General features: G+C 44.8%; 1 protein-coding gene and 1 pseudogene across 2 annotated transcripts; both read right to left on the bottom strand.

Annotated features, from left to right (window-relative positions):
* Positions 1-1,259: 1,259 nt before the first annotated feature.
* Positions 1,260-7,616, bottom strand: COMMD4 (COMM domain containing 4). 2 transcript variants are annotated; one of them, XM_020994688.2, is made up of 9 exons: positions 7,453-7,616; positions 6,098-6,169; positions 5,801-5,922; positions 5,035-5,100; positions 4,546-4,585; positions 3,610-3,729; positions 3,300-3,380; positions 2,276-2,452; positions 1,260-1,585 (listed from the first exon to the last, which is right to left on the bottom strand). In XM_020994688.2, the coding sequence occupies exons 1-9, from the start codon at positions 7,583-7,585 to the stop codon at positions 1,545-1,547; spliced, it is 852 nt and encodes a 283-aa protein (XP_020850347.1). In that variant the 5' UTR covers positions 7,586-7,616; the 3' UTR covers positions 1,260-1,544. The 2 variants fall into 2 exon arrangements, with proteins under 2 accessions (XP_020850347.1, XP_020850349.1); XM_020994690.2 differs by lacking the exon at positions 5,801-5,922 and having other exon boundaries at positions 7,453-7,539.
* A 13,487-nt stretch (positions 7,617-21,103) lies between these two features.
* Positions 21,104-25,390, bottom strand: LOC110213948 (zona pellucida sperm-binding protein 3-like; annotated as a pseudogene).
* Between the last annotated feature and the right edge of the window lie 2,039 nt (positions 25,391-27,429).

Here is a 27,429-nt window from a genome sequence, read left to right as displayed (position 1 = left end):
GCCAAAGCCAGCATTGGCATGGAAACCTGAAGCCCTTTCTTATGGAGTTTGACTTTCCGGGTACCTGGCTCCTGAACAGAGGCTGGAGGTCCAGTATCTCTCGGTCAGCAGACCACAGTCTTCCAACGTCAGATGACCCATACTCTGGCTCTTTGCCTGCCCTGGACAACTCAGACACCAGGCTCAACTGCCTTCTCCAAAAGACTGCTTCCTGGTCATTTCCAAATCTGTACCTCATGACACCTGCACCCAGGCCCAAATTTCACGGATTCTGGTATTATGGGGTTTGGCCATTAGAACATAAGCTTCTCAAGAGCAGGAGTTGATTCATTCTTTGTCCTGACACATAGTAAGCACTAAATAAATGTTGACTGGAGCTAGGTGGTGCATTAGAGAGAGTTCCGGCCTTGGAGTCAGGAGGACCTGAGTTCAAATTTGGCCTCAGACACTGGATACTTACTAGCTGTGTGACCCTGGGCAAGTCACTTAACCCTGATTGCCTTGCTAAATAAATGAATGAATGAACGAATAATCAAATAATTAAATAAACAAACAAACAAATAAATAAATAAATAAATGTTGATTGGTTACCTGGTTCCCAGGGATGCTGTAAGGAAAGTATTTCATAACTTTAACAAACTCTACAGAAAACTGTTATTCAGGGAGAAAGTGAGTCTTAGGTAAGTGATTTCCCTTCTCTGGACCTCAGTTTCCTCATCTGTCAACAGAACATAATTGTGGCCCTGCCTTCTTCTCAGTGTTACCTTGAGGTTAATATGAAAACAGGGATGAGAGATGGCTCAGGAAAGGAGAAACAACCAACTTCTGAGGATGAAAGTTGGTTTTAGAAAAGAGGGTGCCCTCACTGCCCTTCCCTCCAGTCCTTTACCTTGTCCCCCGGCTTCCTAGCCTGGGCTTTCTGCTCCGGCTAGGCTGCTAAACTCACTGCCTCCAACATGTCAAGTCTATTACCGGCCCCAAAGCCATCTCCTTCATCTAGGATGATGCACTTGCCCTTTATTTCGCCCACCCACATTCTGTCCATCTTTCAAGGCCCGAGCTCAAGCCCCACCTCTTTGGAGGAGCCTTGCCTGAGCGCTCCAACCAACAGTAAAGTCTCTGTCTCTCCCCTGACTTCCTAAGGGCGCTGAGTCTCAGTACCAGACTCAAGCCTCAATTCTCTTCTCTTCCACTCCCCAGATGGAGTCTCTCTTGTCTCCTTCAAAGGGATGGCAGCATCTCACAAAGACACACACAGCCTCAATAACAACATTTATTCCTTCCACCCTTCAGTAAAAAGGTACAAAACTGGGGGTGGACGTCAGGAAGGCACCTGGGGGGGTCCCCAACCCACCCAGGTCCTGTTGCTGAGCTCACTGGGCTGAGCTGTCTTGAAGATGGGCACCAACCATACCCAGGCCTGGTGGAGAGATGGAATGGGTGCCACAGACAGAGGGAAGGGTCATCAGCCCAGACACTGGGGTGTTGGGCTGGGCTGAGCCAGTCCCACTCCTTGGCTTCCTTTTCTTGCTGTCCGACAGCTCTCAGCTCAGGGAACCCATCACGGCTTGTGCTTGTTTGAGTTCTGAAAGACACAGAGATAGGGGGTTAGGAGAAAGGGAGCTGGGGAGAGGAGCAGGGATGCTGGGCCCCAGGGGACAGAGCAATGGGAGGACGTGGCAACGAGGAAAACTGTATGGTTGATATAAACTGTACCAATCAGAGCTACTCAAAAGGAGAAGGGGTTAGCTCAGGAGGCAATAAGTTACCCTTCGCTGAAGGTCTACAAGCCAAGGCTGCAGGGCTACTTGATGGGTATACCATAGAAGGAATTAGCATAGTACAGTGGAAAAAGCACTGTTCTAAAGCCAGAGGACCTGTGTTCAAATCTCATCTCTGATGCTTACTACCTGTGTGACTTGGAGCAAATCATTCAATCTCCCTAGGCCTCAGTTTTCTCACCTATAAAATGAGGAGGTTGGACTAGATTTTCTTTTTTTAATTTTTTTGGCTAGGCAATGGGGTTAAGTGACTTGCCCAGGGTCACACAGCTAGTAAAATGTTATGTGTCCGAGGCCGGCTTTGAACTCAGGTCCTCCTGAATCCAGGGCCGGTGCTCTATCTACTGCGCCATCTAGCTGCCCCTGGACTAGATTTTCTGAGGGCTCTTCCAGCTCTAAAACTGTGATCCTATGAATTCTTGTTGAGGTATGAATTGACCAGACCTTTCAAATTCTGTAATTTCCTGAGTGTCTCCAACCTCCTTTCTCCTTACCTGCCAACAGAACTTGGAATTTCTTCACTGACAGAGTCATGGTGATGGGCTCTGCTGGACTGCCTGGGTCACGCCGAACATCCAGCCTCAGGTGCACCTCCGGCTCATGGACATGGCACAGCTGGCTGGAGCTCACCGTGTAGTCCACACGCCAGCTCACACTGCCCAGTCTGCTCACTGTAGGGAAGGAGGCAGAGCTTCAAAGATCCCATTTGTCACCAAGAACCAGCAGGGATCCCAGTTCTGCCAATAATTTACTATGACCTGAAAAAGCCACATAATTTATCTGGTCCTCAACTATTAAATATCTGTTAAGCAGGGATAAAAATTCACTAAATAAGCAATTATTAAGCATGTACTATATGCAAAGTACTGGGCTAGGCCCTGGGAAGACAAAGACAAAAATGAAACAGTCTCTGGCCTCAGGGAGCACACACTCCATTGGTTAATGATTCCTGTCTGCTAACCTTGCAGAATAACTATGAGGATTAAATAACATTCTGGGTTTGAAAGAGCTTTGAAATATAGTGTTGGACGCATGTCAAGGTGATCATCCCCGTCCTTTGTGACCTGGTCCAAGGCCTGCCTCCTCTAGGATGACTTCTTTGACTCCTTCAGCCCCAAAAAGGTGATTACTGCCCTTAGAATCCACACCACTTATGTGACCCCCAGCACATGTCATCTGGTATTTCTGTGTTTTCATGTGTGACTCTTGGCTCCCTAACTAGACTTGGGATAGGGTCAGGACCTGTGGTCTGCCCAACATCACAGCTGTGCATGAGGCTGAGTACTGGCTCATTAATTATTACCTGGCCCACAGCCTCTCCCAGGCCCTGCTCCCCCTGCTACGGCCTGGACTAGCCTCTCTTCCTCCCTCTTTAGTCACAGAATCATAGCTCCAGAGCTGGAAGGGACCTTAGAAGTCACTAAACCCAACATACTCAAGTCCAGCATTCAGGACCCTAAGCCCCTGGTTCCTCAGAGTTGAGCCCAAGGCCATGGGCCAGCTCCCAAGTCAACTTACACCTTAGGCTGCTACCCCTCAAGCTCTCCTGGAGGGGCCCCTGCTTCTCCTCATAGGAACGACACAATCCTGAGGCATGTTCTAGAGGGGAGAAAAGACGGTGGGGGGAGGGGGTTAGTGACCCAGGAAGGGCAGGGCCAGGAGAGTCTGAAGTGAGACGTGTGAGACACCCAGAGGGAAAGCTGTGGACGGCCCCCATCTGCCACCTCCACCCCCATCTTACGGCTCAGAGAGGGAAGGCTCCAGGCTCATGGAGCCAGGGGTGAAGGCCCGAGAGGGGGCCACCCCCAATGCCTCCCCTCACCCATACCTTTGGGTAGCCCCAGCTGCTGCAGCTCACTGGAGAGGGACTCACTGTCCACATTGTGCTTGGCTGCGCTGGAGAGGATGAAGCTGAGCACTGCCACTGTGGCCTTGACATCGCCAGACTCTGGAAGGAGTGAAGGGACATGGAAAAGATACGCAGGAGTTCCCCTACCCTATCTGGGCCTGGCCTGGACCTTGGGACAGGAGACTGGACATCCACATTGAGGAGCTCTCCTCGGTGCACTGGGATGGGCGCTGGGTTCAAATCCTAACTGCCTCTTACTGTCTGGGGGTAGGGAGGAAATAAGGTCACAGGGAGCAGAGTGGCCAAGCTGGGAGGGCCAGGCCAGTTCTCCTTCCACATCATGAATGCGAGTGAGTCCTGTCTCTCCGGCCAGACTGGAAGCTCTCAGAGGGCAGGGACAGTTTTCTCCTACTCCCAGCTCCACCCCTTCCCACCCCTTAACTCAGTCAATCAACAAATTAGTATTTAATACTATTTAATATTAATACCATCCAATTAATTTAATATTAATAATATTATGCTATTTCAGATAAAAGAAAATGTATAACTATATATCTTATATGTACATAATTGTCTCCATGTTACCCTTCCCATTAGAATGCAAGCTCCGTGAAGGCAGGAACCGTTTTTTGTCTTTGTGTTTCTAGTGCTTGGCTCAGGACTTGGTATACAGTAAAAGCTTAATTAATGCCTGTCGACTAACAAATACTTTTAATATGGATTTCACTTAGCCAGCAAAGGTGGTGTGGCAAGTACAGTACATGCAAAGCAAACAAAAGCTGCCTATGATACATGTGTGTGCTAAGAGGTTTAGTGTGTAGCTTAGACGATAATGGCTGAGGTGGCCAGGGAGGAGGTGACTAGAGTATGGAAGCATGCAGAAGACATGAACCTGGGGGTGGCATCCTTACTCACCAAACTTGGCATCGGCTGTAAGTTTCAGGATTTTCTCAAACTGCAAGAGAAGATACCCTGGTCACTGCCCTGAGTCCCAGCCTGGTCCCCATCCCACTCAGGAGTGTGCTGGTAAATGTTTAACAGCTAGCTCTCAAAAAAGAAAAGTATACACAACCCACTATTAAATTTAATCTGCATTACTAAATATTTTGTCCGTCACTTTCTTAAGCGTAGACAATCAACAAAAAACAGATCAAGCCCGGTGGGTAACGTTTGCCAATTTTTCTGAGAGTTTCACACTCAAAATTTAACATTCAGTTTCCCTGGTTAGAGCCGGATTCAGCCCTCCCCTGACTCCACTATCCCTTGGCTTCCTGGTTCCACGGGAAAGGCCGAAGTCTGGGCCAGAGTGTACGAAGTGGGTGGACCGCTGACCCAGAGAGACTTCAGAAATCCCCCCCAGTCCAGGAGAAGAGACCTCAGGGCCCAAGATGGTGGCTAACTCACATCAATCCCCTGTCCCAAGAGGTCCTTCAGAACTTGGCTGCAGATCAGCTTCAGCTTGACAGAAGACTGTAGGGAAATCACAGTCATGTACATCACTTTGTCATCCACCATTCACCCAAGAAATGAGCTTTCTCCTGACCTTTCTGGCTTATAAGCATGCCCTGTCTCCTCAGACCCTGACAATTGCCTGGGAGGTAGAGACTAGGATGGCTCCCATTTTACACATAAAGAACCCAAGATTAGGGGGTTGTTAATTGACTTGATTGTTTGTATAATCAATTAATCTATATTTATTAATCATCTACCACAGTGCTAGGCACTGGGAATACAGATGTAAAGAATGAAACAGGTCCTTCTCTCCAGATGTTTCTATTCTAATGGGAAGATGACAAGGACATATCTAAGTATATACAGAATACATATCAAGAGAATGAATACAAATAAGTGCCAGGTAGTTCAATACAAGATGGTTTGGGAGGGAGGACACTAGTAATTGGGGGGATCAGGAAAGATTCCTGTAGATGGCACAGCTGGGCTGCAATGAGAAGGAAGAGAGGAGTTTTGTGTTGAAGCCAGGAGGGAGGGCATTCCAGGCACGTGCGGATGAGCAGGGCAAAGGCAAGGAGGTGGGAGATAGAGAGAAGGGGGTGTGTGTGTGTGTGTGTGTGTGTGGTGTGTGTGTGTGTGTCTAGCAGAGAGAAAGACACAGAGTTGGTATCACAGAGCGTAGGATGGAGAATAACGTCCGATGACGCTGGAAAGATACCAGGCTGTGGTGAAGTGTCAGAGGCTGGACTCTAACTCGGGTCCTTCCTGTCTTCATGTCCATCACTCTGTTTTGCCACACTCTCTTGCCAACTCCTGCCCACCCACCTCCAATCAGGGAAACTGAAGCACAGGAGAAACAGCAATTTGTACCTAGGGTTTCTGGGAGGGGCCAGTCTGAGTACCCTGGAGCCCTACCACCCCACACTGGGAGAGAACACGTGACATCCACATCCTTCCCTCCCACACCCTCAAGCTTCCCTCTTCCTTCCCAAATACAGTTGCTGAAATACTCAACAATCTTGGCCAACGTGCTGATCTCTGCTAGGACCCAATCTGGACAGTCCAGATCGCCACAGAACCGGAACCTCTGGAAAGGGGAGAACCACAGGTCTCTGAAGGGGGCAGAAGGGAAGGCTGAAGCAGTGATTTACAACCTATAAAAGGATATGTCGCAGAGGAGAGGGGCAGGTCTCTCTCCTGACTTTAGGGAGCAGGAAGGCCAGGCATTGGCCAAAAGCAGTAAGTGGAGATCATGACCAAGGTGGGATGTGGAAATTCTTCCTCGTCTCAGCTGCCTTAAATAATGAGAGGGTCAGTAGCCCTAGCCCGAGAGGGGTGATGGAATCATAGGATCACAGATTAAGAGCTGGAAAGAACCTCAGTGCTAATAATAATAACAATAACATTTCTATAGTGCTTTAAGATTTGCAAAGCACTTAGCATACACTATTTCATTTGCTTACTTAGCCCAGTCTTCTAATGATGAGGAAAACGAGGCCAGAGAGCGGAAGGGCCCTATCTCTGCAGGTGCAAAAGGAGGCCACCTTTAAAGAGACAGCGAACTCCCTTCTCCTGCCCTAGGCTGGACGACACTAAGAATCAGACCGCTGGGGCCTCATCTACCTTCCTTCCCTCAGCCCATGGATGGAGGAGCTATCCTGAAAGCCCCCCAAGATCCTCAGAGCTGAGGACCTATGAGGTTGGCCCAGCCTCTTCCCTCTCTTGAAGAACAGTACATCTTCCTGAGTTCAAATTAAGCCTCAGACACTAGCACTGTGACCTTAGGCATTTAACCCCATTTGCTTCAGTTTCCTTATTTGTAAAATAAGCTGAAGAAGGAAATGGGAAACCATTTCAGCACTTCACAAGAAAACCCACATGGGGTTGTACGCGACTGAAAACAAAATCCCCTAACTGTAATAATAATAATGATAATAATAATGAAGCATGTACTTGACCTACAGCATCCCCTCTACACAGTGCCCCCAACAAAAGGGGCAGGTTACTAACAGAAGCAATTACCCAGCAAGTCCTCTGTGGACATTTAAAGCCTAGAGTCCACCACACAGAAGTCTGGAGGCCTCTAAGACTGAAGCAGAGAAGGAAACTGAGGAAGAATGTTTAAGTGACTTTCCCAAAGTTATACAGAAAAGGAAAGGCAGAGCTAGTTTTGAGCTCTTTTCCACCCATCACATGGATGTGATTAAAGTTTCTCCAAGCCCTTCTATGAAGGGTCAAGTCCTCTCCCACGGTGGGCACTTCTCCTTCACCCCCACCCCATGCCACCCCAAATAAGCCAGGACTGCCCGACCGGGACCTGTGGAGTGAATGCATGGCCGAGAGCGTGCCCTGAGCCCATCCTGCCCTCACCATGTTGCAGGGTGGGCCCTGGACCGATGCCCCAGAGAGGCCCCCAGCCCAGCCTCTTTCTCCTCCTCTTCCTCCTCTCTTCCTCCAAGAGCTGGATCAGCTGATGCTGGAGCGCCTCACGTGATGTGACCATGAGCAAGACCAGCCTCCCAGCTGGTCAGGTGACCCAGTCCCGCCCCAGAGGCCGGGCCAGCTGAGCGTTGCTCCAACCTCCCCCCCCACCCCGGGATGCTGGGCCCCAGAGGGAGGGAGGCAGCAGAGAGGAAGGGCCAGCTCCGCTCTCCTCCCCTTCCCCAGGCTGCTTCCTCCGGAAACTGACGTGGTTCATTTCATCTCCAGCATTCCATTCCTAGCCTCCTGCTACTGTCTGTCCCCTCCTGGAGGGCAGAAAGGTTTCATTTTTTTTTCTTTTGTCTTTGTATCTTCAGCACCTGCCACGATGCCTGGCACACAGTAGGTATTTAATAAACGCTTGTCGATGTGAAATCTCCAAACCTTTGCTTCTTTCATCCAGGGGATACAAAATGACAAAGAGTTGACACACTCCTGGCTGTGCTCAGGAGGCGGAGAATGGAGTGATGGGGGAAGAGCAGAGAGCCTCCCAGTTTGGCCAGACCACAGGGTGCAAGTACTAATGTACTGTAAGGTTAGAAAGTGAGCTTGGGACCGGATTGTGAAGGGCTTTGAAAGCTAAACACAGGAGATTGTGTTTGATTCTAGAAGCAACAGGGAGTCACTGGAATCTATCGAGTACAGCAGTGAGGTGGTCAGTATCAGATCCAGTGTCTGTCCTAGACCGCTCTCGCCTATGTAAGATGGCAAATTTAGAGCTGGAAGGAACCTTGGAGAGCTTCTGGAATCCAATCCCCTCTTCCCTTACCCCCAATTTTCTTTATTTTTTTAAGCAAATGATTATTTTCTCCCCCTCCCCTCAATAAAAATAGAAAGAAAAACAATACCCTCATAAATGTGCATAGTCATACAAAACAAATCCACTCATTGTCCATGTCCAGAAACATATGCCGGATTCAGCATTTTAAGATCATCACCTCTCCAACTGGAGGTGGATTGCACGCTTCTTCATCTTTGGTCCTCTGCCCCAATTGTATTCAGAAAGAAACAATGCCCGGGGGCCACATAATATTGACTTTGAAAACTTTAAATTAGTATCATTTACATGACGTTGAATTTTTATTTATTTTGTTAAATATTTCCCAATTACATTTTAATCTGGTTGGGGGCCACTGGCTGAGAGTTTGACACTTTTGCTCTGGACCACCGCCCACCATTTTGCAGAAGAGGAAACAGGCCCAGAGTGGGAAAAGTGACTTAGTGAAAAAGCAACTTAACTAACATTGAACCTAAAAAACTCCATTTTAGTTTGGAATAATCACGAGATGGCTACAGTTTTCGGAGTGAGCCCAATGTATATCAATGCTTAGCTCAAGAAACATCCTGTACCTTTTACCCTCGTCCAACAGGCCTCTTTGGGCAGTTAATTGTACCATATATTGTCACCTCGATCCTATTTGTACAAAAGGCAGATTAGCAGCGGGTAATTGTGGATAGATCATTTACATCTTTTTAAAACAGCTGTTTCTTGTGCTTTTTTTTTTTAGGCAATTGGGGTTAAGTGACTTGCCCAGGGTCACACAGCTAGTAAGTGTCAAGTGTTTGGTCTGAGGACGGATTTGAACTCAGTTCCTCCTGACTTCAGGGCTGGTGCTCTATCCACTGCGCCACCTAGCTGCCCCTAAAGCAGCTGTTTCTTAAGCATAAATTTTTTTCCTGCATTCCCATTATCTAGTCGGCATAACCAGTCAGAATAGAGAAATCATTTCCTTTGATTTTGTTGTTTTTCTGTACATAAAAGAAAAACTCTAACTTAGGTTGTACATAGGCACTCTCTATGTGGGTCACTCTTGCTGACAAGTTGAAAATCTTTTGACTTAATTGACTGTGTCTTGGAATTTTTTCTTTTGATTTTCATGACATGCCCAAAAATCCACAGGAAGTGAAGCCTAGATAGGAACCTAAGTCCTCTGACTACAAATCCTGCCCTCTTCCCAAGGGATGAGGCTCTAGATCAGGTTTCTCTTCCTGTGAAGACAGATGGCTTGAGCCTGTATACACCCAGAGCTTGCCTGGATAGACCCTGTTCAAGTCTGTTACCTGGACACTTCCCCAAGATGGAAGGAAGAAGGGGCAGAAAATAGAGGAGGACCATTTTATAATATATAAAAGGGACAATTTTGAGGACTTTCATAAAATGATGAAAAACGAATTAAGCAGAACCAGAACAATTCATACTAAACTATGAAAACACAAGAAGTGATGGATTTAGGGTACAGAACATGACATTTCTATTTTTGTATAAAGCTATTGAAGGAATTTATTTTGTTTAACGATGCATATTTATTACAAGAAATTTGTTTGTTTCTTAATCAGGTAGGAGGGAGAAAGAAAATAGATTTCTGGGGTTTTTTGTTATTTTGTTTTTATTTTTTAAATATAGAGGTGAGTGATGCTAGAGATAGGAAATGATGACACACTTTCACATGAGGTCACTGTTTCACTATTTTACTTTGTTATGAGACCTCTCATGAAATGGGAGTAATCTGTAAAATGTAATGTAAAAACAAAACATCAATGAAACTTTAAAAATATAGGAGGATCTTATCTATTCCTTACCCATTTCACACACACATACATTTAAATGTATTTTATTGATATTGTTTGCTTTTCCACTCCCCCAAGGCTCTGTCCTGGGATCTTTTTCTTTTTTTGATATAGCAGAGATTCGATTATCATCGATAGGCAGATCTATTATTAGATCAATTATTATTATTATTAGATCTGTGTATTCAGCCTCTGGGCTACAGGTCTATTATCTCCTACCTATTGGACATTTTGAATTGGATGACCTGTAGACATCTTAAGCTCAGCAGGCACAAACTAAATTCATTATCTTCATCCCTCACTAGTGCAGGCTCATCACCTCACACCCAGTGTATCACACTAGCCTGCTGTTTGGGCTCCCTGTCTCGTATTTTCTTTTCCTTTTTCTTTGGTGAGGCAATGGGGTTAAGTGACTTGCCCAGGGTTGCACAGCTAGGAAGTATTAAGTGTCGGAGGCCGGATTTCTCTGTCTCATATTTTCCCACTCCAGTCCAAACTCCATTCAGCTGTCAAATGATCTTTCTAAAGCAAAGATCTGACCATGCCTCTCCCCAGTTCAGTAAGCTCTGATGACTCTCTATCACCTCAAGCATCAAATATAAAATCCTCTGTTTGGCATTCAAAGCCCTGCGTAATCTGAACCCCTCCTTTTCCAGCCTTCTTATGCTTTAGTCCCCTCCACGTGCTCTTTACTCCACTGATTCTGTCCTTGCTGTTTCTAATTCCAGGCATTTTCTCATGGTCTGGCATGCCTGCTTTCCTTCTCTCCTTGTCTTTGTCTCCCCTGACTTCCTCCGAGTTGCAACGAATGTCCCACCTTCTGCAATTCTTGGTGTCTCTCAATCCCACGGCTCTTACTCTGAGATTACCCCCAATTTGTCCTGCTCATATTTTGTTTGTATGTAGTTGTTTGCACGCTGTCTCTCCCGTTAGATTGTGAGCCCCTCAAGGGCAGGAACTGTTTTTGTCTCTTTATACCCACAATGCTTAGCTCAGTGCCCGTCGCAAAGCAGGAACTTAATGGATGCTTGTTGACTAAGGAAGGGAGACCAATTGGCAGGCCAGAGTACTAATTTAAGTGATAGTCTCCTTTAAGGCAGCTGTGATTGGGATTTCTCTAGAGAGACATTGCCCAGCTTCACAGGCAACTTGTTTTTTGGGTAGAAGCTCTGTATTACCACTATGATAACTTGTACATTTGAGAAGTCATGTAAAAGATATCAACCATGAAATATATTCTCAGAAGAGCTGGCAGGCAGCCAGATTGCAAAACAAGGGATAAAATGCCTGAGCATAGCACTGATACCCAGGGAATGTTAAAAGATGCTGAGGAAAGTCTCTAGCACAGTGGATAATTCTTTTTTTTTAGGTTAATTTTTTTAATTTAATTTTTTAATTTTTCTACTAGCTTTTTAACATTGGTTTTTTTCTATTTAATATTTTATTTCCTGCCAATTATATGTAAAAACAAGTTTTAACATTCATTTAAAAATTTTTTGAGTTCCAAATTCTCTCTCTCCTTCCCCCCACCCCCCATTGAGAAGGCAAGTAAATTTATATAGATTATACATGTTCAGGCATGCAAAACATTTCCATGTTAGCCATTGTGAAGGAAATATAGACAAAAAACCCCAAGAAAAATAAGGAAAGTCTTAAAAGTATGCTTTCAGCATTCAGACTCCATTAGTTCTTTCTCTAGAGATGGACAGAATTTTTCATCATGAGTCCTTGGGAATTATCTTGGATCATTGTATTGCTGAGAACAGCTGAGTCATTCACATTTGATCATCATTACAATATCACTGTTACAGGTACAATGCCTCTGCTCATTTCTCTTTGCATCAGTTCATGGAAGTCTTTCCAGGTTTTTCTGAGAGTATCTTGCTCATTATTATTATTTTTCTTTTTTAGGCAATTGGGGTTAAGTGACTTGCCCAGGGTCACACAGCTAGTAAGTGTCAAGTGTTTGGTATGAGGCCAGATTTGAACTCAGGTCCTCCTGACTTCAAGGCCGGTGCTCTATCTGCTGCGCCATCCAACTGCCCCCTCTGCTCATCATTTCTTATAGAACAATAGTATTCTATCCCAATCATATGCAGCTTGTTCAGCCACAATGGATAGTGATATGGTGGAAAGATATGGCCCATGAGAGAAGACATGTGACTTAGTGGGTTGAGGACTGGCCTCGGGGTCAGAAAGTTCTCAGTTGAAGTCTTGCCTCTGACACAGAGAGCTGGGTAACAACTCATTCAACCTTTCAGCTCTCTAGGACTATAAATTACCAATGAAAGTGCAGGTAGGTGGTGCAATGGATAGAGTTTGGACCTGGAGTCAGGAAAGCTGTGAGATCAAATCAAGCCTCAAACATTTACCAGCTGTATTAACCAATTTCTGAGTGCCTCATCTGTAAATTGGAGATAATAATAACACCTCCCTCTTAGTGTTGTTGTGAGAATAAAATGAGACAGTATTTGCAAAGCATTATATGAGTGCTAGTTACTGTTATGACTATAATCTGCACTGAGTTTCCATACTGCCCTGGCCCAAAATACAAAACAAAACAAAACAAAAAAAGAAAAGAATGTTACAGGATGAGAAGGTGGGGATGGCTTTCAATCTTCACTGTTGAACCCATGTTGAGGAATTCACAGACTCAGTGAAGTATTCAAATATGCAGGTTATTAACAATCCTTCCTTCAAGAATCATTCAAGTACTTTGACTACTTCTTTAATGAGGAACACTGTTCTTTTAGAGATATAAAAATTTCTTGACCTTTATCAGCTATGTTCATAAGGTCTAGAGCTACAAGGAAACTCATAGGTCATCTGGTCAAAATCCCACATTTTGCAGGTGAGTAAACTGAGGCTCTTGGCAGTTATGACTTGCCCAAGAACATTCAAGTGGTAACCAGAGACAGGATTTGAACCCTGGTCCTCCAACTCCAAAGTCAATATTCTTCCCACTGCACCACAATATGGTATAATATTTACTTGAATAAATCTGTGATTTCACGGTTTAATTGAAATGAGTATTCCCTCCAACCACATGTTTATATTGCTATTTTTACCCAAGCTGGCTTTTTTTTTTCATTTTTGAGATGTAACCCATAGCTCAAATCTTTTTGCATAGGATCTTTCCCTGGATTACAGAGATATTGTTTTTTGTTGTAAAAATAAATCCTTTTGTCTTCATTTAGCAGGAATGAATTGGGTTATGCCAGCTAATCTTTGAAGCATACACAGAGATTTTCTATCTGCTTCTAGTCCAAACCCATGGAAACTTTGGTGAGCCTACTTCTGACTGTTTAATGCTTGAGAGGTTCATACAGGGTGATGATGGAATTCTAATTGACTGGAAGAAATAATGACTCAGGAGGTGTTGAGCTGGGACTGAGATGTATACAAAGAGATGACCTAATTTCTCTTTGCAGCTTCTAAAAGGCAACGCTGCTTTGAGCTGCCAGGTGGAGGAGGGGCATTTGGCTCCATTTTCCTGCCTGGCTACCATGTGTCCATGAACATGGAATGCCTCTGATTCTTTTGTGTATCTTCTTTCTCCATCTTAGGCAAGTGAGTATTCTGAGAAGGGAATGCCCAGAAGACCTGGTGAGTTACGGCGATCCACAGGTCCCGTCAGAGGTATCACCAGTGACTGGAAGTTGTAGCAATGCCCAACAGAACAGTAGTGGCCACCAGTAGGAAGCACCTGCAAGTGGATGGGGAAGACAGTTATCCAAGGGATTGTAATTGCTTCAGGAAGTGAGACCCCTAGTGGCAGAGAAAAGTGCCTGCTGCTGACTGAACAGAGGCATTGACAGACAGCAGCCCAGCTGGGCTACCTGTCCAGCAGGTAAGGGGAATGTGCCTAAGGAGAAATCCCCAAGGGCTCTGCAAAGGGAGAAATGGAATTCTAGGGCCAGGAATTACCCCTGTGCCACATTTTTTTTCCCTCAACTACTTCACAGGCCTCATAGCCACTGTACTTTTTAAAAAATTATTTATTTATTTTTAGTTTTCAACATTCACTTTTTTTTTATTGCTTTTTGGTGAGGCAATTGGGGTTAAGTGACTTGCCCAGGGTCACACAGCAACATTCATTTTTATAAGATTTTTTGAGTTCTAAAATTTTTTCCCTCCCCCTTCCCCAAGATGACATGCAATCTGATATAGGCTATACAATATGTACAATCATATTAAACATATTTCCACCTTTGTGAAAGAAGAATCAGAATAAAAGTGGAAAACCACAAGAAAGAAAAAACAAACAACAAAAAAGAAAATAGTATGCTTTGATCTGCATTCAGGCTCCATAGTTTTTTCTTTGGATATGAATAGCATTTTCCATTGTGAGTTTTTTGGAATTGTCTTAGATCCTTGCATTGCTGAGAAGAGCTAAGTGTATCAAAGTTGGTCATCAAACAATGTTGCTGTGACTGTGTATTGTACTTTAAGTTTGAGCTTGCTTTCTTCAGTTACCCTATGTATACAAGAAAAGAAGAAACCCCCATTATTTGGGGAATATTTTGTACCAACTCTTTTTGCTATATCTTATTACTAGTCTTTTAGTAATAGTAGTCTTAAAAATGTTTTCTAAATGCTAATGGAGTTCACCTGGTTGTTTGATAATACAGAACATACCACACTGATGGGGGCTCAGGAGCTGTGGTGTTGAAAGCCACATTCCTTCAGAATCGTCCCTAGAATCCTGAGGGGAGGAGTAGGCAGCTGCACCCTCTGGGGACCCCAGCCTGGGAGTTCAAATGCCTAATTGGTCAAGAAGCGCTGGAGGGGATGCTAATTTGTATAATCAGATCCATTCCATCTGTGAAGAATCAATATTGTATGTGACCCATTGGGCAACAGAAAAGCACTATGGGAAAGGAGGCAGTAGTAAATTTGCCAGCAATGACTTGGGTACCAAGAAGTGGTTTAAAAGAACATTAAGGACAAATACAACCTGAAAGAATTGGGCTGGGCGGGGAGAGAGAGGTTGCCCAAGAGTTACACAGATATCCATGAAATATTTAAAGTGAACCACCAGGAGGCAGTGTGGTACAGTGGAAAGAGCACACGTTTGGAATGCTAGGATATGAATTCCGATCCTGACTCTGCCACTTGCTACCTGATGACCTTGGACAAGTCACTTCACCTTTTTGGGTCTCTGTTTCCTCATCTGTAAAGTAAGGGGGTTGAAGCAGAAGGTCCATTCTAGATCCATAATCCTGTGAACAACTGTTTATTAATCTCCTTCGTAAATCTAGAGGAAGTCATCCCACCCATTGGGAAGAGCCTCGATGCAGAATTGATGAATGGACTTAGGCAAAGAAAGTATGAGAAGGTGAAAAAGTGTGGCTGCATGGCAACCTACAGCAGTGGAGGGCTCACGCAAGAGACAGCCAGACCCATGGAAATAGTGAACAGAAGCAAAAGTTCTCTTTTTACCAAAGGGATTCTCTATAGCTAAAGATGGAATCACAGGTAGGTTTTTTCCCCCCTTTGCTATCACAGAGTCTCAGAATCTCTCTGGTCCAACTGGCCTGAAAAGTGGCCACTCAAGCTTTACTTCAAGCGATCATCAATCAACATTTATTAAGTGCCTACTGTGTACCAGGGCCTGTGCTTAAACATGAAAAGCTTCTGGTGAGGGAACCATGTTAATGATAGTGTAAAACAGATTTGAGACTAGGGATCAATTCAGTGACCACCACTTTGCCTCTTGGCAGAAATAATGGATTAGAAGTGCAGAACAACACAGAACCCAGTTCGCGTATCTTAGAAATGTTGATCTAAACCAGACCCAGTGGTGCAGGCCTGTCGTCCCATCAACTAGAGAGGCTGAGGCTGGTGGAACTCTTGAACTCAGAGCTTCTGAGCTGCGGCAAGGCTAAAGTCGATTGAATGTCTGCGTGAAATTCAGTATGAAGGTGGTGAACCCTTGGCACCAGGTTGGAAGTGAATCAGGTCAAAGCTACCCCAGCAGGAGTGGGACCAGACCAGTGAGTAGGCCCTCTGCTTCCAGCCTGGGCCAGATAGGGAGACTTAGTCTTTAAAAAAAGAAAAGAAAGAAAGGAAAAGAAAGAAAGAAGGAAGGAAGGAAGGAAGGAAGGAAGGAAGGAAGGAAGGAAGGAAGGAAGGAAGGAAGGAAGGAAAGAAGGAAGGAAGGAAGGAAGGAAGGAGGGAGGGGAAAAAAAGAAAGAAAAACATTGCTCTATTTCTGTTGCCCCCCACCTACCCCAGGGGGAAAAGGAAGGAAACAAATGTAACATTCTCCTTGCCTTCACAACTAGAATTCTAGTCACCTCTAGATCGAAGTTTCTTAACTTTTTCCATCTGGTGAAGCCTATGGTCTCCTTAGAATGATGTTTTTAGGGGCAGCTAGGTGGTACAGTAGATTGAGCGCAGGCCCTGAGTTCAAATTCTGCCTCAGACCAAACACTTGACACTTACTAGCTGTGATTGCCTAAAAAAAAAAGTTTTTAAATATTTGAAAGAAATGCTAAGTTTTAGATATGGATTAATAAAAATAAAGATTTTTTTTCTCCTACACAAGCTGATGAACTGTTATCTATATCAATATCACGAATTCCATGAAACCATGGTTGAATCAGGAAGAAGCTTTATTAACAATCTGGGAAGACAGTGCATCCCGCATGTGTAAAAGCACGCATGTGGAAGCGCGTGTATTGACAGATGCACACCTTTTTATTCCCTATTCCCCATTTGAATTTTCTTCCTGTTTCCCCATTCACTGGGTACTATAGAGGTTACAGCCTCTCCAGAGCACCTAGTTTCCCTACGTAAGTCTCCACCTCTAATCACATCTCCTGCTCCCCACAATTCTGCGACCTCAGCCCTTACTTGGGAACACGCCTTTTGATGTTAATCTATACCTAACCTCAGAACTGGTTTCCCGCCTTTTAGTCTATTCACCACCAAGAAGGTTTTCTTACTCTAATATAACTTCCTTTGTTCAACTTCCACCTAGCCCCCAGACTACATTCCTTTCCACTAGACTTTTTGTGGAAAAACTATTTCTTTGATTGAGTGATATGCAGAAGCAAGTCCATATATTCCACATGAACCCTCTGAAATCTCCCCACAGATGCCAGTTTAAGAATGCCCATCCTAGAATCACAAGACTCTTTCCTTTGCGTTAGTGCAGCTGCTCCAGGAGTCTCATCTTTAGACCCCCAGCTCTCAGTGTCTAGCCCAGGTACAGCTAGCATAGTCCACGACTCTTCCCCTGTCTCCTACAAGTGGGGAGCCTGGCTTCTGGCCCTAGCCAAGCTCGGTTTTTCAGCCTCATGGGGATTTGGAGCAAAAGCTCTAGAACCCAGCTTGGGCTGTAGGGACCCTGAAGCTCTTCCTTCCCCAGCTCAGGGCATCAGCATCCTGTTGATTGAGGTCATGGGCTTGGCCCATACGATCCAGAACTTGAACACAGTCCCTTAGCCCAAGTGACCCCCACCCATCCTTGTCTCACACCTACACTACAGAACAAGAAAAGGGGGTGAGGGAAGAGAAGGTGGAAAGAAGGGAGAGGTAAGTCAGGAAAGAATGTAGTGCAGTTCATTGAGGAAATAGCCCAAGCAACCTCCACAAAGGACTTTTCCTGATGAAGACCCTTAAGATTCTAAGTCCTATTGCTGTCCCTTCCTGGGTCTTTTGTCTTATCCTGTAACTCTATGGGGTGGCCAGCCTGTGTTTTTAGTTAAAGAGATGACAGATTTCTAGCTGGCAAAGCCTACGGGTGGGGAAAGATAAAACAAACTCTAGTTGGGAGAAGGCCAAACATTTCTCGGAAGTACTTCCTCCAGCTGGGTATGTTGGGAAAGCGCGCCAGGTTTTTTTTTTTTTTCCTTGAGAAGGGGACAGGTACTAATGGAAAAGGAGAGGAAGAAAAAGATTGTTTTGCTGCATTCTAAAAGCTGTGCTTTGAAGACTGCTTGCATCCCTTGCTACACTTATGACATCCTCTTAAGGGCAGCTACGCGGCACAGTGGATAGAGCTCTGGCCTTGGAGTCAGGAGGACCTGAGTTCAAATCCAGCCTCAGACACTTAACACTTAACTAGCTGTGTGACCCTGGGCAAGTCACTTAGCCCCGATTGCCTCACCCCCCCCAAAATATATAATATGACATCATCTTGAATTGATAAGGATAGAGGGACTTTGTTTCTTAATAACCCTCCCTGCTTCCCCTCATCCCAATCTAGCTTTAGGACAGGAATTCTGTAAACTTTTTTTTTGGTATTTTGATAACTATTTCAATCTAATTAGTTTACTTTGTAATCCTATGTATTTTATGCATTTAAAAACATTTCAAAAAGGGCTCCACAACAGAAAAAAAGGTAAACTCCTGCTCTGGAGCTGTAGGTTTCTTTATTAATTTATTTTGATTTATCAACAATCACTTCCATAAGTTTTTGAGTTTTAAATTTTTCTCCCCCTCCCTTCCCACCTTCCTCCCTAAGACGGCATAGGCTATACATATACATTCCTATTAAACATATTTTCACATTAGTAATATCGTAAGGAAGAATTAGAACCAATAGGAGGAACTGTTGGGGTGCTTGGGTACTTATGTTTGGGTGCTTGTACTTGGACCCCAATTTCTCCCTAGCCTCAGAAATACTGTCTCTGACAATTTCTCCCCAGCCCAAGGACCCTTTACCTAGCAATTACTCATGAGTGGGCCCCAGCAAGACCCTTATCTGTCTCCCTGGTGCAGTTCCAAACAGCACCTGAAGGATTTATTAGTTTGAACTGACTTTGCACTGGGTCATAAAGACATTTTTACCCACTGGACTATCTCCTACCACTCTACATCATTATCTACATCCTGGGCTCCTCATTAACTGTTTTGTAGACTTAAGACATATGCATACTTTCTACATCTATCTTGTCAAACAAGACATTGATTGGTGGCAGACTGGACAACTCTCAGTTACCCCTGAACTCTAGTTGACTTAGTGACATAGCAGGCCTAAAACCACACCTCCGTGTGGCCCCCCTTGTGGGCTTTTCCCAGTGAACTCTGGGTAAAACGCCTGATACAACAAGTACATGTTTCTTAAAGAACTGACCACTCCTTAACCACTCCCTAATCCCGCCCTGAATCACCTAGTTAGCATATTGGACACATCTTATCATATTTTATACTATATAAACTTTAGCTATGCTGTTTTAAGATTGCAGGTTCCTTAAGAATTCTTTCCCGCTGAAAAGCGTAACAATAAACTTTTTGCAACTTGGCTTAAGATTGCTTGAGTTTGTGAATTCATTCCAGATGACCCATTTTGTTCTTTGGTCTTTTCTTAGGGGTCCCAACCTCTCAACCCTCATCAGAACCACAAGAAAGGGAAAAACAAAACAGAAGAAAAAAATAGCAAATAGCATGCTTTGCTCTGCATTCAAACTCCATAGTTTTCTTTGGATGTGGACAGCATTTTCCATCATGAGACCTTTGGAGACGTCTTAGATCCTGCATTTCTGAGAAGGGCTAACTTTAATAATGTTAATCATCACACAAAGAGGCTACTACTGTGTGCAATGTTCTCCTGGTTCTGTTCACTTCCCTCAGCATCAGTCCATACAGGTCTCTCCAGGTTTTTCTGAAGTCTTCCTGCTCATCATTTCTTATAACACAATAGTATTCCATTACATTCATATATCACAACTTGTTCAGTCTTTCTCCAATTGATGGGCATCCCCTCAATTTCCAGTTCTTTGCCACCACAAAAAGAGCTACTATAAATGTTTTTTGTACATGTGGGTCCTTTTCCAATTTGCATGATCTCTTTGGTATATAGCCCTAGAAGCATTATTGCTGGGTTAAAGGGTATGCATATTTTTATAGCCCTTTGGGCATAGTTCCAAATTGTTCTCCAAAAATGGTTGGATCATTTCACAACTCCACCAACAATGCATTAGTATTCCAATTTCCCCTCATCTTCTCCAACATTTATCATTTTCCTGTTTTGTCATGTTGGCCAATCTGATAGGTGTGATGTGGTACCTCAATTGTTTTGGTTTGTGGAGCTGTCGTTTTAAATCCATACTGCAGGTTTAATATTAATCTCTTGGTATTAAGGCTTTATGAAAGGCTCTTTTTGAAAATGGACCTTTTATAAGCAGATCTTTGTAAAGACATTCAAATTTGATGTCTTTGCAGAAGCTCCTTTGTTAATTTGGTGTTCACAATGGGGGCCAGAGACAAATCCTCAGCTCCAGTTTTTCCACCATTTGTAGCAAATGCTTTCTAAATGGGTGATTATAATGTCTCCAATCCAGATTTTGATTGTAATTAAAATTATAGATTACAAATTACAAGTAATTGTAATTGGGGACTCAATTAGGGAATGGTTGAACAAATTGTGGTATATAATTATGATGGAATACTATTGTGCTATAAGAAATGGAGCAGGATGCTCTCAGAAAAATTTGGGAAGCCTTAAACTCATACAAAGTGAGCAGAACCAGAACATTATATACACTAATAATATTGTAAGGATAATCAGCTGTGAAAGACTTAGCTATTTGGATCAAGACAATTCCAAGGACTCTTAATGAAAAATGCTATCCACCTCCAGAGAGAGCACTGATGAACTTGAGTGCAGATTGAAGAAAAAAATTTTTAAAACTTTATTTTGGAGGTTTTTTTTGTATGTTTTCTTTTGTAACATGGCTAATATGGAAATGTTTTACATGATTTCACATGTATAATATCAAATAGGTCCCCTTTTCAAGGAGGGGGGAGGGCCAAGAGAAAGAGAATTTGGAACTCAAAATTTTAAAAATTGTTAAAAAAAAAAACTTACATGTAATTGGGAAATTTTTAATGAAATAAAAATTTTAAGTACTTATTTTCTAGCTTTCCATATTTATGAAACTACCTTCTAAGCTTGCTTCCATCCCCCAAATTAATGACACAGGTGTGTTTTCCTTCACTTTATTTCAGAGGGATAGAAGCCCTAGTGATTCCTGGAGCAAAGAGACCTATGTTTGTGGCTGCCTATGATGGGGCATAGCAATAGGCAAACAGTAGCCGCTGTCCCTACTGTCATCCCCAGCAGCAGCTCTGGCCATTCTGGGATGCCTGAGAGAAAGAAGAGAGACAGCGGTTAAAAATGGAATGAGGCCAAGCCAGACACAGGCCTGTATCTACCCCCCATGTTGTTCTCTTGGCCTGATTTTGGCCCATTCTCAGCCTCAGATAGAACCAGAGGCCCCAGCATCAGGTCAGCCTTCAGTTCTGAAGGATTATCTAGGAGACAAGAGACACAGATGAGATGGCTCATTGTCAATCCAAATTCCAAGTTCCTGTGTTGAAAGTCTTCCAGAGCCTCTGTCCTACCTAATTTATGACTTTCTACTCTTCTGATGTCTTCACTCCCAATCAAGCTAATCTTCATTATCCCCCTGCTAATTAATGCTCCTAATAGCAGCCTCTGAAGTCCATTTCAGTTGAAATCACCTAATCCAAACAGACAGACGACTGTCTACGTTCTCTAACATCCATTTACCTTTTGCTGGAAGGCCTCTAGTGGTGGGAGGTATTTGTTACCACCTTAGAGACCCCATCCTATTTTTTTTTTTAGAGGGGACCATTTTAGTTATTAGACTGTTCTTTCCTTCCTCAATCCTACCCTTCCTTCATGGTTGGGGTTCTTTTAAAGAAGTTAGCATTTATATAGCACCTACTATGTGCTAAATATTTTTTATACATTCCCATTTGATCCAGAACTAGGGGGCAGAGAGGCAGAAGACTACGAGGGCAGAATGTTGTATTAAAAGTTACTTGCCGAGTTTTTTCCTAAATTTTTTTTTGATGTGAGAGGTTGTTGTGTTTCTAAATTTGAGACTGACAAAAGCAATCAATGAAATGATTTCTAAAAAATCAAAACCAGATTAGACTCCTGGCATTCTAGCCACTACCCTCCCTACCCCTGCCAATGCTTTTGCTGTTACACCATCTTGCCACCCAGGTTCTTGAGGTAATCGCTTCCTTTCCTCATATATTCCTCATGCAGCTGGTAAACGGCTCTTCAGCATCTACCAGACTGAGTAGACAAGCTTCTGCCCATTCTTACCTGGCTCCTGATCCAACAGGCTCCGTTTCCTGGGGGATTGAGAGGGATGTTCACGTTCCCATCTTGCAGCAGCTGCAGATATCGCTAGGGCCTACCACAGGGACCCACCTGAGACAGAAAAAGGACAAGTCACTCTGGGAATAAGTCATTTACCCATGAGCCTCAGGTCTGTCCTCCATAAAATGGCAGTAGTACATGTTTTAAGTCACAGAGTGCTCTATAAAACAAAACTATTTGCCCTTATCCCCTCATTTCATTCACCCTGAATTCTCAAGACACTCACTTGTCAGCTGTTAAATTATAGGAACAGGCTTTGTTCAAGGGACTGGGGGCCTGGTCAGTGGTTGTGACTTTTAGGTGAAAGGTGATATAAATCTAGGAAAACAAGGGGAGGGGGTTAGAAAGGCCCAGTGAATCCAGAACTTGTAGCTTCCAAGGGAGGGGATTTACCTCATTCCTGGAGTCTTGGGCAAACCTAAAGGAGTCTACCATGAAACACAGCACATTCTGCCCGGGCCGGGGAGAAAACGAAGATTGAGGAAGAGTCACGTGATTGTCCATCTACCAGGCACCTGGGCATAACAAGTCTGCATCAGATGTATTTGAGGATGATTCCCCCCCTCCCCCAGTTTTGGACTTTTCTCCACCCCTTTACCCCTTGAAGTCAATGACAACATGGTAGGAGGGACAGAGGCTGGGTCTGGGGTCAAGGTGGCTATGCAGCTATCAACAAAGAGCCTCAGGGGCACATGGTAGCCAGTGTAGACATCAGCTTGAATGTGGATCAAGCCCCCAGGCTGGAAGGCTGAAGAGGTCCTCTCTCTACTCCAGTCATCTAGAAGTTAAGGATAAGAAGAACAGGCTCATCTTTTCATTTCCCTTCCAACCCCCTCCCTTACCAGACCCCCTCCTCCAAACTATTGTTTCCTTCTCCCACCCCCTACCCCTGTTTCTGGTGCCATTTCATCCTGGGACTTCCCTTGGAACCTGGGGTAGGGGGCTCCTTGTCCTGGAACATTCACATCCCTGTGGCCTTCTCACACTGAAATATCGGTCTGTAAGACCTGCCACCTTCTGCTACCGGAGGAGTGCCCCCTGGGGCCACCATTATGTAAAGGTTCCTAAGCTGGCCTTCATTCCCAACCCAGCCACATTTCTGGCTTCTGGACTTCAAAACCATGCTCTGATGCAGGGTACTTTCATCTCTCCCCCCATCAGAATATAAACTCCTTGAAATCAGGGGCTTAGTTTTGCATCCCTAGTACTCACAGTAAGAGCCCAATTCCTGTCTCTTTCCTTCCTGCTATAAGGCAGGCTCTTGATATCCTATACCTGCCATGAGGCGTAGGGAAAACTTGAGTGGCTGCTCCCTGGACAGGGTGGAATGGAAAGGGGCCCAGGTGGGAAGAATAGCTTTGCTGCTCACTTTCTCTCTCCTAGAAGGGAAGGAAAGAGGTCTGAGATGGAAGGGAGGGCCCCCAAGTCCTGAGGAAGGGCAGCTGTAGACCCCCCAGAAAGGTGTGACCCCTTGAGGTTACCCTCTCCCACACATCACCTGGGGTATTGACACTGGATGAGGACTGAGACCGCCTGCTTCTAAGGACCAGTGGGCTTTGGGAGAGACTTGGCGCATAAGGGAGCATAATGCTGTAGATCCGACAAATCTGGGGTCATCTGGGGGAGAAAAGATAGTTCCCAATATGCCCTCTGTCTGTGGGGCCCTGCAGCTCAATGGCCAATGGCTTGTCCTGCTTTCATACTCACAGGGCAGGTCAGCCAGCCTAGCTGAGGCAACAAGCAGGGCACTCTGAGAGAGAGCCAGGAGGCTGTTATATACCGGGAGGCACTTTGGCCACCATCAACCCCTCAGACTCTAATGGGACAGCTCAGGACCCTCAACCCACGAGCCTTTGCAACAGCAATGCTTCCAGCCCAGCACCCATAGCCAGCATCCTGGGAAGCAACCCTGTCAAGATACAGCCCCACATTAACCATACCCATGCTCCAGCCGTGTCTGTTGAAGACCCAGAAAAGAAAGCTCTTGGCACCAGAATTCTTGGTATTGTCAAATCACATCAGGAATAGATATGATTTTATAAGTGCAAATGACATTAAGGAAAAGGCTTCCGTGTCTGCTTTGTTGCTGTACCTTAAGGACCAGGGAACCTTCCCATCTGCCTCACAACTAAAACTTCCCATATGCCTTGTCTCCCTTATTAGAAGGGGAGCTCCTTGAGGGCAGAGAGCCCTACTGTTCTCTTTGTATCTCCAGCATTTAGCCCAGTGCTTTGTAGATACTAAGCGCTTAATGAAAACTTCTCATTCATTCCTACTAATCCTTAGCACCAGAGATGGGGCTAAGACCTGGGACTAGATCTCCCAACTCAGCCCAGGGATTATGTCCATATGCTGCCAAGAGGAAACTGAGGCAATCCAGGTTAAGTGATTTGCCCAGGGTCACACAGCTAGAAGTGTATGAGGTTGGATTTGAATTCAGGTCTTCCTGACTCCAGGACCAGAGTCTATCCACTGCACTACCTAGCTGCCCTTCTTGTGGTCTTCAGTCATGTTGGACTCCTTATGACCCCATTTGAGGCTTTCTTGGGAAAGATACTGCAATGATCTGCCATTTCCTTCTCTAGCTCATTTTATAGATGAAAAAACTGAAGGAAACAGGATTAAGTGATTTGGCCAGGGTCACACAGCTAGTAAGTGTCTGAGGCCAAATTTGAATTCAGGTCTTCCTAACTCCATAACCAGAGTCTATCCATTGCACCACCTGGCTTTACTTCTTTCTCTCTTAACAGCCAACAAATCCCTTGGGCCCCCCAAGTTGGAACCTTACCTGGAGTTCACTTCCACACTCATGGAGCCCCACCTCAAAGATGACTCTCTTACTCAGGGGGTCTGAGGACACAGAGCCACAGACCAAAGGGCCCAGTATCAGCTCTGTAGCCTGGACCAGCCGTCCAGTTCTAAAGAAGTCCCTGTTCACACTCACTGCCATCCAGTCATCCTCACACTGCACTTTTACCTCAGGGGGTGGGGAGGATAGAGATCCCAGAGCAGGGCTCTGGGTAGCCAGAACGGGGCCTTGGTTTCCACCCAGTCACCATTCTGGAGAGCCCAGAGTAAGGGAACAGACACTAGCCTAGCTCCCAGCCCCATCTTACTTGCCTTAGTGGAGGTAAGCTACTGCCTGGGGCATTTATACCAGCCCCCTCCACTCCACATTCACCCTGCCCGCCTCCCTCCCCCATCCCATCAGCAAGCCCAAACCTGGGACACCTGACTCCATCCCCAGCTGCCCCAGGCTTCATCCTTAGCCAGGGTCTCAGCAGAAAATGAGGAAGAATAAGTAGGGGAGTCTGCTTTCACCTGTTGGGTATTTGAAAGTGCTCTCCAGAAAGTGGGCTGGGATTGGAGTCAGAAAACCTGGGTTCAAATCTCTCACTTCCCTGGACCTCAGTCTTCTCTCATCTGTAAAATGAGAGGGTTGGAGAAGAGAGCGCTAAGGTTCTTCTTACACTTAATTCCCCTCCCTGAACTCTGCAGTCCAACCACACTGGTCTATTTGCATTTTATTTGCCATTGACCCATTCCTCTCTGTTCAATTTAGTTTAAGTCTATAAACATGTATTAAGCATCTTCTAGTTGCATCTCTTGACTGTGAATTTGCACCAGCTGCCTGGAATGCTCTCTCTCTTTTCCCCTCTGACTTCTGGCTTCCCTGACTTTCCTTGAGACTCTGCCAAATCCCACCTTCTGCTGAGGCTCTCCCACTCCCCCTCCACCCCCCTGCTGCTGAGGTCATCTTCCGCTTCCACTGCATCTATCTCAGAAGGACGCCGTTATTTGTTTGTTTTCTCCTCAAATGGGATGTGGGCTCCAAGAGAGATCCTGCTTTGGCTTTCTTGGTGACCCCAGCGCTGAGTATCATTTCTAGCCCATAGTAAGTGTTTCATAGGTGCTATTGACTGATGTTAGCTCTACCACTTGCCCCATCAAGCTGTTCTGAGGAATGGGCTTTATAAACCACAAAGCGTTACTCAGGGAGAGGGAACCCGCGGCCTCGAGGCCACGTGTGGCCCCCTAGGTAGAGCTTGAGGACTTAGAGGGCCACACGTGGCCTTGAGGCTTTAGCTTCCCCACCCATTTGTTACATAAATGTAGGCTGTTACCTGATGGGCTGGTAAGTTATGTTAACACAAGTGGAAGTCATTGGCTTAAACATATGTTCGTATAATCAGTTAATGGAATTGTACTGGGTTCTAAAACATGAAGAATATGAAAAATTCAGAGAAGCTTGGGAAGGCTTATATGAACTGATGCAGAGTGAAGTAAGTAGAACAAGGAAAAAACAGACACAATGACCTCATTGGAAAGAACTAAAACTCCCAACAAAACAGGCATGAATGTCGTGTAATCAAAATGACCAAGCTTCTCCTCAAAGAAGAGATGAGAAAATGGGCTTCCCTTCCTTCTCTGCACAGGTGGGGGACTATGGGTGTGGAACATTGCATACACTGTCAGACTCTGTCCATGAACTGGTTGGTCTTACTGAACTAGATCCCCTCCTCTCTCCTTTCTCTTTTCTTTTTGTTACAAAGGATATCTCAGTGAGAAGTGGGGAGAGATACAGTGGGGAATTGTGGCAGGTGGCCACAGAAAGAAAATGATATAAAAACAAAATGTATCAATGACAATTTAAAAAAGAGAAAAGCTCATATCAGAATGCTGGGGGGCTTTGGGGAGGTCTGGTCCCTTTTCTCTTTTGCCTCCCTCTCCACATGCTACAGACTCGAAGATTAAATTTTCTGGTTTATTTATAGAGGAAATATATATTTAGAAATAAGATACTAGGGTAGGAGAATTGGAAATGTGATGAAAAGGAAACCTACCAGTCTCAGACTGAATGGTGCCTAATATTTTAATATTATTCTATCTGGGTGTTTTTCTTCAGATTTCTTGACCCCAAATCCTTTCTAGGTGTGGAGTTCCTTTCCTTCTGTCTCCCTAGCACCTATCGCTCCCATTCTATCCCCTCCCGCATACCAAGCAACCACTCTGGAACAACAGCAAACCATCTGGGATTTATTCATCTGGGTACTTTCACTCTAGTGCATTGGTCCATCCTGTCATCCCAGGCCTATTCTCATCCAATCAGAAAGCTTCTTGATCACATAAGGGGGTTTTTGAATGTCCTC

This window comes from Phascolarctos cinereus, unplaced genomic scaffold (genome assembly GCF_003287225.1).
Source record: "Phascolarctos cinereus isolate Bilbo 61053 unplaced genomic scaffold, phaCin_HiC Scaffold_3;HRSCAF=262, whole genome shotgun sequence".
In the NCBI taxonomy this organism is placed as follows: Eukaryota; Metazoa; Chordata; class Mammalia; order Diprotodontia; family Phascolarctidae; genus Phascolarctos; species Phascolarctos cinereus.
Note: the sequence above shows the minus strand (reverse complement) of the source record. Positions and strands in the feature narration are given on the sequence as shown.

Bases quoted from the DNA above. Each gene is read 5' to 3' on its own strand.
- COMMD4 (XM_020994688.2), bottom strand. From the start codon at position 7,585: ATGGTCACATCACGTGAGGCGCTCCAGCATCAGCTGATCCAGCTCTTG. The intron at 6,170-7,452 runs GTGAGGGCAGGA...TCCCCTTTCCAG, and splicing joins AGGGCCCACCCTGCAACATG to AGGTTCCGGTTCTGTGGCGA. The intron at 1,586-2,275 runs GTAAGGAGAAAG...TGTGTCTTTCAG, and splicing joins ATTCCAAGTTCTGTTGGCAG to AACTCAAACAAGCACAAGCC.